The sequence below is a fragment of the Nothobranchius furzeri genome, chromosome 15 (assembly GCF_043380555.1).
Source record: "Nothobranchius furzeri strain GRZ-AD chromosome 15, NfurGRZ-RIMD1, whole genome shotgun sequence".
NCBI classification, from domain to species: domain Eukaryota; kingdom Metazoa; phylum Chordata; class Actinopteri; order Cyprinodontiformes; family Nothobranchiidae; genus Nothobranchius; species Nothobranchius furzeri.
In genome coordinates this window covers 53,867,164-53,883,671 of record NC_091755.1, presented here as the reverse complement: position 1 = coordinate 53,883,671, position 16,508 = coordinate 53,867,164, and the positions used below count along the sequence as shown (strand labels likewise).

The 16,508-nt window shown below is 41.1% G+C and overlaps 1 protein-coding gene across 3 annotated transcripts in view; it reads left to right on the top strand.

Annotated features, from left to right (window-relative positions):
* Positions 1-16,508, top strand: part of LOC107391254 (metabotropic glutamate receptor 4) — a 270,494-nt gene that overhangs the window by 194,491 nt on the left and 59,495 nt on the right. For all 3 annotated transcript variants that reach the window (XM_015968453.3, XM_015968452.3, XM_070545017.1), the window contains exon 4: positions 13,634-13,769. In XM_015968453.3, the coding sequence (XP_015823939.1) occupies positions 13,634-13,769 (136 nt within the window). The remainder of the gene's footprint in view (positions 1-13,633; positions 13,770-16,508) is intronic.

The window sequence follows — 16,508 nt, the reverse complement described above, 5'->3', positions numbered from 1 at the left end:
ATTTTTAGACATTTCTGATGAACTGCCCCAAAATATATTTGTAATAATTTACTCATTCAAGTCTCTAGAGTAACCCTCCATCCAAAAATTATACCAAAGATAAATAATTTTTTCTTAATAGGCTTATTTCTGGTAGGAAAAATTTTGCCCAGTGAAAATGCCCCAGGGTCGGCCCCGGTTATAACGATATTATTATTACTTCTCTATTCCTATTATTAGGTGACATTTCACCTACTGACAAGCTGTGTGACCACTGGCAACAATAGTTGCCAGTCATAAATACGCCATTTTCTTCCCCCAAAAAGTACATAATTGAAAAAAAAATTATATAACATGATTCAGAGGGACTTAACTGATAAAATGATATGCATTACAACTCTGAAAAAAATTTGGGCACAAATGGGTTAACTTGTGCAATTTTGATGAATTAGTTTAGTCCCACCATGCACTGGATGGAGAACAATACTATTTCAGTTCAAAGTACCGTATGTAAACAAGAAAGCCTGCAAATATGGGCAGCTGTTCAGAAATCAGTGTTTGTGGAGAAACCTTTTCTTTTTAGAGCTTGGTTTTGATTTCTAACTCATTTGTGCTCTAAACAAAACACATTTCAAAAGCTTTTACTGATGATTTCTCCAGAACCTGATCCTATTTTACGTGCACAGTCTGGAAACTCACTGGACAGCTGGTGATGAAAGGACAGAAAATGTTATTCTTTAGACATTGTCAAAAACATTTGTAGATGTCTTCATACGAAGAGAGAATCCCAAAATCAAGTTGCAGCACTTGTAGGAAAACTTTGCCCTTAATACAGCTTAAAAGTTCCCATCCACGGAGAAATAGGGCAGTGTTGGATTACTTAAGCTGCTGCCAGCACAGACAGATCATTTGTGCTGAGGCAACCAAGTTGATAATAGTTTGTCAGGGCAGCAGGGACAGCCGTCATAGCAGGAACACTGTTTCACTAGTTATTTCACCACAAAACAACACGTATTGGACTTTTGTTCAAAATAACAAATGCTGATTTTCTTTAGCATTTAAAACATGAGAATACACACATCTCTGCATTACAGTGGAGCCTAAATAATGAACCAGATTGAACGAACCACAGGGGATAAACATTGTGTTCTGCCTCTGCCTCGCTCTTGGCTTCCACCAGACTCCGCAGCTCTGAAGGGATAAACAGGGAGGGGGTCAGCTTTCCTCTGGGAATTGCAGAGTGCTGATTGGAGAGCAGAGTTGCTGATAGATGTAACACCAAAACTAGTTCCTTTTTGGCTTATGAAATACGCCATGCCAACAACTTAGCTAATCTATCAGCTTTTAGGCCGGTTCCAACCTGTTGAGGGTTCAGTTTTACTTTTTGTAAATGTTTTTTGTCGTCAAATGCAAGATCAGAACATTAAATCTCAGCAAATCCAAATTTCTTTGTGTATGCAGTAGTAGTATGTTATTTCTGTTCAGCAGCATGTTGATGTGTTGTTCCAAACTTGAGGAAAATTAGCATACCAATGTAATTTGCATTTTTAAATCAAGTCATTCTTCTTAAATGACACACTATCATTGATCGTGCACACGGCAGACTAAAACACATTTTTTACACCAAGTAATTAAAACCAACGCTGTGCAGAGCAGTGCCTTTTACCTGTGAGACATGCAGGATGAGTCCTTGCAGTGAACAATCCAGAGCATCAGTCAAATTAAACCACTGTCTGTTGAGTCATAATGTAATAACATTTCAATGGACAGTGTTTTCTTAAATGCAATAGAAAGCAATACTAAGAATGGATGCACCACCTCAGGCAGAGCAACTCATCCTGACAGCAAACAAGGTTAGGAGTCAAACTAAAGCCTGGTTCATGCTTCTCCGTCAGCTCCGCAAGGGACAGACACGCACGGATTGACGGAAGCGTTTTGCACTCACACTTCTCCGTCTCCTGGAGAGTGTTGCAAAGCAATTGCCCGGCAGGACAACAGAGGGCGTAGCGCTGTTCTGTGGTATCCTGTCATGTATCGGTCCAGGATCGTGTGTTTATATTGTGTTTTTTGTGTATATAAGAGACTTTTAACACGGACATATTTGTCTCTCATTCTCCCACCTCTTCATGCGCTCCCCACCTCTAAACCCACATTTCCTGTCATTTCCATCCACAAATAAAACGCTTGCTGCGCATCTTTTCAACTACGGCGTCCTGACCAATCACAAGCTTGCATAATCCGTCTCGTTTGACGGATGTTTTAAAAAGTGGGCTCGACTCCGTACGTACTTGCGTGCCTGCCGGAGCCCTATGCAAGGACGTTGCGTGTCTCCGCACTGACGCAGACGGAGAAGCATGAACCAGGCTTAAGGTAAAAGTTTACGTTTTCTTCTGTCCAGCTACTTTACAGCCAGACTTCGGTCTTTAGTAAGCAGGGTGGCTGAGACTAATTGTTCAGGTTTCAGCTGCAGGAAGCAACCACCTCAGCACACAACCAAGAATTAATACTGTAATATTGTCCCAATCCTAGCTCCATAGCAACCCCACCAATGCAGAAAGACACAGTTTACTTGGAAGCCCTGTTAAAGGTGCAAGCTTATGTTACTGATACCTAATTTGCACCAGCAAAAGAAGCTGACTCCTTTGGTGAAGTTGGGCTTCAGAGTCTTGTTTATGAATAGCATCAAAGCAGAGAGGACAGCCTGACGGGTGGTTCTGCACTAACGTGGTTGTAGTTCAGGTGCTCTGTTGTGATAAAAAGGAGAAGTTGTCCATTAACATTTTAATCTAGTTTCCCTCTCACGTCAGTGGTTTCAGCCTGTGAGCAGTGACTGAATCATCAGTTTGAGCCACAGAAGAAAGCTGGCTGAGTGTGGATGACCCTTTGTGACAGGGTGAGGAGCTCAGTCATCCTGGAGCTCCTCTACAGTAAAACAAGAGGGAAGAGTCTCGGGCGTCCGCAATAGAAAACCTTCCACCCGCCCTTGCTGAGGTTCCGGAAAAGGATTTCTTTGTGTTATTTCAGAACACGTGTAGGTAATGAACTGAATGTACACTAACTTTTCTATATAATGAAGGTCAAGCCAATCAATACATAATAGCACCAGGACTGTATTACACACTAGTCGTTTCAAGTTGTTGTTCTTTATTATGTTATTTTGTACAATTATTTTTTATGAATATTATTACGATATAAATAAGCAAATTAGAATAAACAATCATTTAGTGATTTCTGATTAAATGAAATTCAGTTTATTTACAAAAAAACAACTAATCCAGATAAATTCAGGTCCAGATTATGTCCAGCCGCATACTCTGTGTTAGAATATGTAATAGAATAGGATTCACTATAAAATGCTAATCATTCAAAATTACCCTTGAGCCAGAAGCTTTCATTGAATCCCCCCCCCCCCCCACACACACACACACCCCAAATCCACAAAACACTTAGTTATGTTTTTGATTTTCTTGAAATGAACACAAATAACAAAGATTAAAATACACGATAATGTCTTCGTGGTGGTGTTTTCACACCATCATATTTCTCAGAACCTCGTAGACTCGTTCCCAGAATGCTTTGTAAAGCACAGCGTTTAATTGTGATATAATAAAAGTAGTTTTGCATCATATTTTCCTGCAGTCCTGTGCAGCTGTTATAAATCTGCAGAAGCTAAGAATGTATACATATCTCATGGTAGAAAGCTCCTCAGAGATGTGGGACTCAGTCCAAAAATGTAAATGATTGTTGAACATGTTTTTATTTGAAACAGCTTCTTTAGACGTTATAGATTTCCCTCTTTACAGAAAACACACAGGAGTGAGCCTCACTGGCTCCTTTAATCCAGTGTAATTTCACACATCACCATGCAAACGTCTTTCTCATTAACATCAGAGCATCTCCCCATGACTATATTTGAAACCAATCATAAAATAACTGCACAGTAATGTGGAAAATTGCTTCCTATAGCTTTGCTTCCCTTTTAGGGTCCTTTGATACTAAAACTGTAAAAACTGCTTTTATTTCAGTAAATGAACTAAACTAGAGAAAATATAAAAGAAAATAATAAAAGTAAATGTGCTTTTGAGATTTTATCTAAAATCAATATCCTAGCAAACATCCGTAAGAACCAATAAGCAATCAAATTAATTAATCCATTTTAGATATTTATGTTTGTGAGTTCCAGAGGTTCTGTTTATAGTTATAATCAGGATCTATACAATAACCTGCACAAAATGAAGCTGTACGTTTGCATTTCTGAGACCTGTGAATTGGTAAATTCTGCTCCAAAGAGAAAACATGCAAAAGAAATCAAATGGAAATACGCATCACCAATGTTATTTCTAATCTTGTCTCTAAAATGTTAGGTGGTCTTTTGACTTTGCAAAAAGAAAATAAATGTTCCTTCCAGAGTTACGTTCTTCTTATGTGTGCTCTGTTTATTAAAACAGTTGAAAGTAGCTTTCAGCAGAACAAAAACTCATTCAGCAAAGTGGATTCAGAAAAGAGTTTTTCATCAACCTTGCTATTTTCTGAGAAGTCACTTCGACTGCACTGAGGTACAAAATCAAATTTTTATTTCATTACGTAACTCTGCTCCTTTCATCTTTCTTCTCCATGTGTAAAGTGTCTCCAGAATATATTTTTACTCCACCAGAGCAAAACAACACAGAGGGTAAGCATGTGCTTGTGTGTGGCTCTGTGAATTCTGAGAAGGGGAAGCTTGACTCATGTCAATCTAACCCTAACCCCCCCCCCCCCCACACACACACACACACATACACACACACACACACCTGCATTCTCGGTGCGGAACGGATGGCCTGCCGTTCACACTGATCAGATAGTTTGAAGAAAATCTCCAGAAACGTGCTCCAAATCCTGCGCCGCAAGATGAATTCTCACAAGATTTGGAGTTTTCCAAACTCAGGAAAATCCATCTTGTGCCGCTCCAGTTCAAACCGTCTGACCTCCGGCCCAAAATGGGCCGATCCAATCATGTGTCAGCACTGTGCTGTAGGGTGGGAGTTAGTTTTGACGATAGTATCAAAGCAAAACAAAAATGGCCGCACCTGTTGACGCTCGCGTAGAAGCTGCTATTGAATCAGTTGTAGAGGAACTTGAAACACCCTTCATGTGCAAATTCTTCTCACAAAATTGGCAAAAATCACCCAAAGACGTGGTAATTGTTGTGTGAGTGAAGGAATGAAGCTTGAGCAAGTTGTTGTTGTTTTCCAGACACACATGGTATACGTCATCTGAGTTGTTTACTGTGATTGACTAAAGACTAAATATGGTAGCCAGTGCCAGCCGGACACCTCCCTCCAATCAGCTCAAAATATTCGAAATGCGCATCATTGAGGTTGTTTCCTAATATTACCTCTAAAATACTAGGTGGACTTTTGACCCTGAAAAAAAAGGTCAAAAACGTATTTTCACTCCATAGATGCAGTCTTCATATTTGTGCCGTTAGTTAAAAATGTTTCAGCAGAACAAAAACTCACTCAGCAGGGTGGATTCAGAAAATACGTTTTCATCATTCGAACAACTTTCTAGGATGTCACATCGACTGCATCGAGGTACAGAATTATTTGTTTTAATCGCATAGCTGTGGTCCTTTCATCTTTCTCCTCCCAGTACAGAGTTTGGATCTTTCTCCCCAGAAAAGATGTTTACCCCAACAGAGCAAAGCCAGACAGGGGGGGGGGGGGGGGGGGTGTATGTGACTGTGTGCTGCTCTGTGAAATCTGAGATGGGGAAACTTGACTCATATCAGTCTAACACTAAACACAGTTCAGCCTCATCTTCCCTGCAATACACAACCCAGATCCCATCCCACAGTTCAGCCTAAAGCTTCTCCTGTAGCTGGACGTTCCGCAAGACTGGGGCATTTTCTTGGCTTTGCATAAAACGTGTACACACCAGTACAAAGTACAAATGTAATTATGGTTATTATTGGAAGATTTCTTTTATCGAACAACGTAGATCAATGTGAAACACACACACACACACAGTCAGCATAATATAGACAAATTGCACTGAAACACTGAAAGAATATTAGACATTCATCTTCCCTAGTACTCAAAGAAAGCCATCCTTGCTATTCAATTATTGTTCAACCTCTACAACACGGGTGCCAAACTCAGGCCCGTGGGCTAAATCTGGCCCATGGTCTATTTATAGCTGGCCAGTGAGATCATATCAAAAACACATTAAAACTGGCCTGCCAGTGCATTTGCCAAAAACACTACGCGTGTCATTCGATGCTCCCCCTTCTTTCTGTTTAGTCATTAGCTAACAGTCTTGCCATCTTAGCCATTCCCTCCTCAATCTCCAACACACTGAATACACTCCTCTTACTCAGTCCCATGTTTACGTGAAGATTTGCTGACTTTGAAGCCCAGAAATCAAGATTTCAACTGCTCAGTAATATGTTTGCTGCTGACATCGAATGCAACCCAACCAGCCTCCAGACAGAGCTGATTACTCCAGTTTAGCGACATTCTGCTGCTGCAGTTTTTATCTTTCCTCCCAAACACACTGACACAACTCAGAACAACTGTGGGTGGGACTGGGGGGGCACAGGCCCACCCAGTTTGACAGAGTGCCCACCCACCAGGGGCAGGGTCAGGCAGTAGCTTGGTGTTGCTATAGCAATTATTACTTTAATGAATGTGCACCTTTTTCACTGTGTAATAAAAATACTTTAACTTCTATATCTGGTATTAATTTTAATCATATTATGAATAAGTTTCCCAGTTTGCTTGTTGGAGTTATAATTTGGTCTTTTATATAAAAAAAGCAAATTGGCACCTGCTTACTGACACTAAGCAAATATTAACCTACTGCAGAGAAAATATTCTGATGCCATCCCGGCCACCCAGTGAGGCTGTATCTTGTCAGGTCTGCTTTAGTCCTCTAAGGCCATTTTATTTGGTTCGGTTCATTTTATTGTTGTTGTTATCTGGACCGGGGGTTCAGGTGGAAGGTCCTGGAGGCGATGAGTCGTCTCGAACCGGCACGTCACTGTCCATGGTCGTGAATGAGAAAGAGCCCTTGAGAGCCAGTGAGGAGAGGGGGTGTGGTCGGAGGTGTATGCTGCTTAGTCAAGGTGTGTGTGTGTGTGTGTGTGTGTGTGTGTGTGTGTGTGTGTGTGTGTGTGTGTGTGCGCATGCACGCTTGGATCATGCTTGCTAATTATTCCCTGGTGGAGGGCGCAGTTGCTGAGAATCAGCTGATCTGAGTCAAAAATCCTGATTTTTGAAACATGCGGTGACCTCTGGCAAGCTGCGGTCTTTTGGACCTTCAGCTCTTAGCTGATAGCCTGCAGCTAGGACGCCGAGACGAGCACGGCAGCACGCCTGGCTGAGATTAGAACCTGTCCAAGGTCCTGAAAGTTCACACGAGAGAGTGTGCAGGTCTTGGCCCAGAGCGGGAGTCCAGCACCAGTAACAGTCCTTAAAATTGAAATTTAACAGAGATCCATGGAGTAAGTATCTAATTTATAATATTCTATCATAGCATTATTTGGGGCTTGAGACATTTTATTAAAACATGTAATTTTGACATGCATGCGGCGCGTGGCGCACATTTCATGATCTTTGAAATTAATAAGGCCCATCCAGATTTTTGTAGGCCCACCCATGTGTTACGTTCTGGCTCCGCCACTGGTATGTGATGAAGATGAACAAAACATCACAGGAGTCTCACTGAACACCTTCCTCAGCTCAGAGCCTCACCCAGAGATGGAGGCTGTAACCAGTGAGCACCAGAGAAAATCAAGGTGGAGCAAACTGAGCTTTATTATTGTGGTTTCTTTGCACTTTTTCTACTCCAATTCATGAATGTTAATAGGTGAAATAATTGTATTTTCATTGAAGGAAGTTATGATACTTGTTGTTGTTGTTGGCATGTAAAAAAAGAATTTACCCGACAATAAAGCAGGAACTGGAAAGGGGATAGATAGAAGATTAGAATAGAAATAGAATAGAAAATAGCTTTAATGTCCCTAAGAGGGGATTGTTTGGTGTCACAGCTGCAATGACATTACAGGAGCAAAAACTAAGAAAAAAGAGCAAAAACAAACAAACAAACAAAAAAACAAGATAAAACAGAAATATTTAAGATTCAAAACACCCAGATTAAAAATTCTAAACTGATGACTAAATACACATTTTAAGCAATTAAAACACAAAATTTGAGGCATAGTAACAAATATTACTGATGTTTAAAATGTGCGAGCTCGTGTGTAATTAGGTTGTTCTGGATTCAGTATTTATGCAAAAATAATGTTGTTAACCAAATGAAAAGGGTCAGAAAAACGTATCTGGAGATGTGCAAATTTGTCGTCAAATTTTGTCAATAAATATTGGGTTTGTCCCAGTTTTTCATTTCGGCCCGGTTCAAGTGCATTTGACATTGCTGCTCTATTCCTCTTTCAGCCACCAGGGTGTTTATATGTGTTGTTTTCTAGATGTGTGACTGGTTTTAAACTCATTCAAGCTCTGGCTTCAGTGGAACATATCTGGTCATCTTTGTGGCACAACAGCCTAAAACAATTCCAACGTGATACAAAATTACAACTGATGATCTAGCAGAGATCTGTTTCATTTCATTCCCTCTGTGCCACTTCACAAGAAGTATGCACAGCATCAGCAACAGCAAAGGGCCTCAGGGACACTGGGGAGCGTTTCATCGCACCCCTGCAGGAATTTAGAGCGAGCGTTGGCTGTAGCTTTGGAGCTCTCATGGATGCTTTTAGTTCAGGGTCAGGTTGCTTGAAGTTTTCAGTCCACTGTTCCACTTGCTCTCTGATTTTCAGACCCTTCAACTAATTTGTTAAAATCTGATATTACAGGAGAAACTGAAACTGTTGGACAGACATTAGGAAGCTGCTGATTTCCATGACCGTATCGTGGTTTTATGGATTTTATCTGCAGACATATGTTTTGTCAGGAGGAAAAATCAAGACACTTGTGTTTTTTCTTCCTGCAACATAAAAATATCACATACTAATGAAATGCAGGCTTCTTATAAAAGCATTACATAGCTACATTGGTACACAAAACTATAATGTAAAGTTATTGAATTCTGTGTATTTACGGTAAACTTCCACCTAATATAATGTATATGTATGAAAATACGTATAGTCTTATCTGACTGAGTATGTTAGCTGACTCCTTATCTTGTTAAGGCTGAATGAATAAGTTGCCATCTGTAATTGATCCGACTTTTTTATAATTATTATTTATTAATCAGGTCTTTTTAGGATGTGTTTACAGTTTGTTCCAGTCTTGTGGCACTGATGAATTCACTCATGAAACGATGGTAAGGCAGAAAGCCTTCTACAGTAACAGCTCTGTAGATTCACATTTATTTATTATTAAAAGGGAGGGCAAAATGTATTTCTCATGTAAGTTGTTAAAGACTTAAGCCACATTGTACTAAACAAAGATGACAAATGAAGACATGGAGATCATCAGAGCCTCAGTGAAGACGCTGTTAGATGGTTCAGACTTCTGCCTGAAGGACGTGAGGTGTCTACTGGAGTATGTTCTTTGCTCTGGTTCTGGTGTAAATGTTTCTGTTGCTCATCTTTTGAGCAGGTCAATTCATTCATTTCAGTCACTTCTTCTCTGCCTCAGAACAGTTCCCATTCCATACTGTTGTGCTGGGTCAGTGCACTCTCCACCTCACTCTGATAAAATTGGTGTTTGTGATTAGAAAGAGGCTGAAAGACCATTTATTGAGGGTGTGAACTAAGAGAGTGAACAGTGCTAGGTTAGGGCAGCAGTGGCTCAGGAGGTAGAGCGGGTTGTAGGATCGATCCCGGCTCCTCCCAGAGAATGCTGCTGTTGTGTCCTTGGGCACGACACTTAACCCACCTTGACTGCTAGTGGTCAGAGGGACTGGTGGTGCCTGGAAAGCCACGCGTCTGTCAGTGAGCCCTAGGGCAGCTGGGGCAACATACTCATCACCACCAGTGTGTGAATGTGTGTGTCTGACTCAGAATGATGCTATACAAGTGTGAGTCATTTATCATTTATCTGAATGGATGGAGGCTGCAAATACACAGTTTTTATCACTATGCTTAACTTTTTACAAAATGAAAAACACCTGTAAACAAGAACGTTTTGACCTCAGAGTAAGATGGAAATACTAGCTGATAATAATTGTTTTAAATCAATATTTCTCTAGAAAGGGCTTCTCAAATAGTCCTTTAGCCAGTAGAAAATATGAGTAATTCCAGCTTTTCAGATTTGTTTCAACAACTAAATTTGCCCTTTTTTCTTGTTGTTATTAATCGATATAAAATAGTTTTTTTTTCCCCCGGAGGAACTCTCAAAAACTTGTCTGAAGCTTAAGGGGTCAATGTTCTTCAGCTGCACTTTAAATGTGTTTGTGTAGGTATCCTCAGATGGCATCCCATTAAGTTAGCTATAAATAAACCTGCAGCTTCACCACATCACCCACTAGGTGTGTTCTGTGAGCTTCTGCAGATCTGTTCAACAGGCCCATGAGCTGCTCTGAGACAGAAAATACTTAATGTTCAAGTCAGCGCTGTTTTCCCCACGGTGGCAAGGGAAAAAACATATTAGTGTTCTGAGCTATTGGGAAAGAACTCGCCAGGCTGACAATGAGCGACTCGGGGGAGGAAGCCAACAGTCTCCAGAGCAACGAGTATTTTTAGAGAATGTTTTTAAATGTGGCTGAGAAATTAAGTGCAGTGTGGTGTTAGTAATAAGCGGTGCACATAACACACATGAAACCGAAGCTTCCAGTAAAACAGGCTTTAGTTGACACTGTGTTCAATTCTTGGAACATGAGATCTGTTTGTGGAAATCTGGTCACCAGAAAAACAAACTGACTTCAAGTTTTGTGAAAGGTTGAAAAATCTACCTGTTATGGTGTGACAATAATAATAATAATAATAGTAATAGTAATAATAGTAATGGTAATAATAATAATAATAATAATAATAATAATAATAATAATAATAATAATAGTAATAATAATAATAATAATAATAATAATAATAATAATAATAAGCTGTGATGGACTGGATAATACTCAGTAAAAATTACCTATCACATTTCACAAAAAAATTTATGAAAAAACATTTCATACCGTTATGAGTGGTAGCTAATGGAAAATGATGGCCAATAACTAGTAGCTTCAGTGAATAATTAATCCTAAATCCAGTTGCTCCCACAGCAACTCTCATAGTTGGGAATAAACATAGCTCACCAGTTTAGAATGAAAGTCTACCGTGTGAGGTTTCAGGCAGGAAGTTGAATGTGGAAAACTGCACCAGCACAGGGAGACGCTCAAAGTTTGACAGGATAAAATGAGGTGCAAGTGGCCCTTTGAGTCTCACAAATATCCAAAAAGCTAAACTGAACCAAAAGTACATTTGGTTCATTACTTTTGTCCTAGTGGCTCATATAAATACTCTTATTCTCTGGCTGTAACCGAGGGCATGTGAGGTCATGGTGCCTAAATGTGCCATTTATAAGGGAGAAGGAGTGGTGTCAGAAGTAAACCAAATCTCTGTGCCCACTCTGAAACCAACAGACTTGCAACAATGGCCCCTTGGAGGGTCTAATTTAGTGTGCTTTAAATCTCTCAGGCTGGTTTAGTATTTCCCCATCCTCCTGATCTTGTCCTCTGGAGAATCAGCGACGCTGCGGCCGGTCGCTCTGGCATAAGACAAGAGGAACGGAAAAGGATGAGTGCTCTGTTTCCATGTAGCAGATGTTGTGGGAATGAGAGACAAAAATATCAGTGAGGCAAACAACACATTGAATCTAATGATTGATTGAGTGCCTAGGAACAGTGTTGCTGCTGCTAAATTTCCCATGTGGTCCACTGACAGAGAGGTAGACTCATAAACCTCTTTTTCCAGTGTTAGACTTGGCAATCAGGAGCACAGGCTGGGTAAACAGTTAGCATCACGTATGTTTAGCTTCACAGCTGTGAGTCGTTAACATGACACAGAGCTCTTACTGCATACAGTATTGTCAGGAAAATATGGTAAAATAGGAATGACCTCAAATGACATATGAGCTATACTAGAATATCATAGGGCATAATGTAATTGTCAGCCATTTCAGCCTCCTACTAAGAGTGAAAAACAAGTAAATTGAAGGTTTGCTCAGAACGTTCTGATGAAACGAGGTCTTGCCTGAGTGCAGACGGCAACACCTACCGACAATACAAAACAAGACACGGGCCAGCACACACACACAGGAATGAATCTAATCCTTCAGTGGGAGCTGCTAATCCATTAACCAGCTCAGTGGATGCACACATAAACCAGAACAGTCACTTTCTACTTATAAAATGCAGGACCACTAGAGAACTATACACATCGTCTCTCTGTGGAACAGAAAAAAGAGAAACTCTCTCCAGTGGATGAGAAAAAATGGCATTTGAGGAACAAGGAGGCATGATTATATTAATTCAGACTTTACAGTCAGAACAATAGTGCAGGTCACTGACCAAACCGACTCACCGACTTAACCAGAAAGGACTTTTTGTTCCCAGGAGCAAGACAGCACTGGGATTGTTTGAGAGAGAAAATCATTTTCATGTTCATGCTTTTGAGTTTTGTCTATGTGACAAAACTTGTTGCAAATCTTCTTTAAAAACATCTATTTTATTTATTGGGTACTATTGGAGTGCTGTGGTCTCGTGTGCAGATTTCATGCATCGAGATATCGATGTGACCTCTAATTATCTACACATTTCTTTAAGCTTTTGCCCAATTATTAGATACAAAAAGAAAATCACAAATTGGTGACATAAAATTAAATGGACTGTGTAATAAGACTCAAAAATAGAAATTAAACCAGTAGCTCTGAAATTACATGAATTGTGCACTTTCACATTCAACAAGATTATGAACATTTTGATTGAGCTTTAAAAGTTGCAACCTACACTGTCAAGTTCCCGGTGGACCTAGTGGCAGGAATGTAACAGGGATTGATGTTTAGCAATGCCTCTAGTGCAAGGACAACATGTTTTAATAGTTTACATTTCTCATGCTGTGAAATGTTGTGTCTGTGTATCTGTAAGAAAAAGGTGCAACTGAAAAAAAAGACGCCTCTGTGGCTGAAGACTAAAAAGAATAAATAAATGTAAGAGTAACAAAAACTGAGGAAAATTAACTGCAAAGTTTAGCTGATGAGACTCGTTTTAACTTGGAAATTTCTGTCACGGTCAGAGCTAAAACCGATCAGCCGGATCCAACAACCACACTACAGAGAAAGTTTTAAAATGTTTATTTAAGGACTTGATACAGCGATCTGGACCTGCTGGAGTCGGTTCCGGGCAGCGTGGCCTCCTGAAAACAGCAGCAGCATTCTGTGGTGAGGGCTGCCGATAAAGATGATTACTCCAGTCCAGACAGGGACTAAGGCAGACAGGTTCTGTGGTCAGACAGGCAGAGGTCAGGCAATAAGCGGGAAGACAAGTGTGAATGCTCAACAGACTGTGACAAGGCAGCAGACGATCTCGCACCAAGCAGCAGGAGCCAGGTGCTTCAATACAGAGCAGCACAGGTGGAACTCATCAGCTTAGATTACTGCTGCTGCAGGGAGACAGGAAAACACAGACATCAGGGCATGATCATGACAATGTCTCCTTTTCCAATTAGGTGGCTTGTGCATATCACAGTCAGTGAAAATTCAACGTGAGCCCAGAGTGGGAGAGTTTGACAAGATCATCCACAGGCTGAGTGAGAACCCAAACGCTCGAGTTGTCATCATCTTCGCCAACGAGGACGACATCAGGTGAGACGACTCCTAAACAATGTTAGTTACTTTCATGTTTGTTTTCACAAAACTCAACCAGTACTGTGGTGTCACACACACACACACACACACACACACACACACACACACACACACACACACACACACACACACACACACACACACACACACACACACACACACACACACACACACACACACACACACACACACACACACACACACACACACACACACACACACACACACACACACACACACACACACACACACACACACACACACACACACACACACACACACACACACACACACACACACACACAGATAGATAGATAGATAGATGGGACAGTAGTTCCTCAGAAGGTTGCAGGTTCAATCCTGGCTCCTACCAGAGAATGCTGCTGTTGTGTCCTTGGGCAAGTCACTTAACCCATTTTGCCTGCTGGTGGTGGATGGAGGGACCGGTGGAACTGAGGGAAGAAGCAGAAATAAGCAGGGGAGAGAACAATATCTTAAACCTGTTGTTGTGGCTATTAGCCAACAAATAATTTGTGAGCTTTACTTACTTTTTGGATTCATCAATAAAATTCTTAAATATGGAAATGTTTACTGATTTATTACGTAATTAGGATATCCGTGGATATCCTTGGTGCACCACCCCTTTTATAGGGGAAAAATGAATCCAAGCCTCTATCAATCTGCCTAAAGTTCGTAAAATTCTTTTAACCAGCAGCAGTCCTATTCTATCCACACAGACAAATTCTCTTGAGACAAAACTTAATTGGCAATAACATTTATTGACTAATATGATCACCTTAGCTCCTTCAAAGTATTAGCCAATCAATATCAACCAACCGGTTCTATCAAAACAAACAACAAGCAATGGAACCATGGAATGATAATGTGGAGTAACAATCTAATCAGACCGGTGGGGTGAGATGGTAATGTGTTCCAGCAGAGATAGCTGATTATCAAACTGGAGGGAATTTGAAAACAAAATGGCGGATCCTTTGTTTGGCTGACCACAGGATCGGCTATGTGTGTGTGTGTGTGTGTGTGTGTGTGTGTGTGTGTGTGTGTGTGTGTGTGTGTGTGTGTGTGTGTGTGTTGAGTTCAGCTTGTCTTCCCAACACGCACAATCAGTGGATATGGGCAAACGTCACAATAAACTTAATCAAAACACTTCAAATCGCTTCACAAAGGTCAAGAAAAACAAAAAACAAATCAGTCATAAAGGCAAATCACAAATCTAACAGTCTGTCAGCCTGGCCACAGCATAAACAAACTTAGATATTTAACAATGAAAGAAACGGCTTACTCTGAGATGATCCATTGGCGTTTTTGGTATGGAGGAGAGAAAATGGTGTGTTAGTTTAAAGCGGTCACGTGGTCGACCGCTTATTTCGGACTATTAGAGAAAGCGGGAGAGAAAGAGAGAGATAAAAAGGTAGAGAAACTTTGAACGAACACACGAGGCGTCCCTCTGTGTTCAGCTGAGCAGATCAGATGGCGTGGTTCTTGATCAGCAGCTAGGCCTCATGCACGCTGTCCGGAGTGATGTGAGCAGAGGCGGGGGGTCTCCTTACACCAGATGAACTGGACTAGAAGAGAACGATTTCCGCTCTGCGCTTCAGCTTTATAGATGTCCAGCGGGCGGTCTCTGTAGCGGCTGGTCAGACTTGGTGTCGCTTGATGGTGTCATCAAGCTGCTGCCAGCTGTAGAGGATCATGGGACTGGCGCTGATATTGTCTACACTTCAGGGCGTAGATGCACAGTCCTTTGGAGAAAATACTGCATAGTAATTTTCTCATGAGGGCAGGACCCCAACACTGTAAACCAAAGCTACTAAAACAACCCAAACTAAACTTGAACACTGTAGAACAAAGGCACAGGGGAATCTAAAAATAAGTAAACAAATTATCTCAGTGGGAAGCGACAACTGAGGAGAGACTAGGAGAACATGAGGGAAACCTGGAGGGAGCTGGGGGACAAAAAGGGCTGGGGACTACAAGGAGCACAGGACCTGAGGGGATACCTGAAGGGAGAACAGGAGGGGGCTGGGGACCAATGGGACACAGAATCTGAGGGGACACCTAGAGGGAACCTTGAGGGGGCTGGGGACCACAGGGACACAGAACATGACGTTGGTTTGTTCTCTTCAGCTGATATTTATAGTTAAAAAATATTTTGTGGAAAAAATTTGACCTACGTTTCATTAACATTTTAATTTGTATTTATATCCTCATCAAAATAACAAATCTAAATATATACACATATGATCAGTAGAGTTTAATAATTTAATTAACATGTTTAGTAGTAAGCTACTGGAAATGCTAATAACATTTAATTTCTTGCCATGTAATGGTGGCATATCTCTTGTATTATGTATGGGTTGGTGATAATCCAGTCTAAATGATTTTCTAAGACAGAAGAGTTTGTGGATTACGTGCTACAATGGCTGGCTCTTGGCACATGGAATGTCACCTCTCTGGTGGGGAAGGAGCCTGAGTTGGTGTGTGAGGTTGAGAGGTTCCGACTAGATATAGTCGGACTCACCTCAATGCATGGCTCTGGCTCTGGAACCAGTTTCCTTGAGAGGGGTTGGACTTTCTACCACTCTGGAGTTGCTCCCACTGAGAGGCACCAAACAGGGGTGGGCATACTAGTTTTCCCCCATCTTGGTGCCTGCACGTTGGGGTTTACCCCAGTGAATGAGAGGGTAGCCTCCCTCCGCCTATGTGTGGGGGGATGGG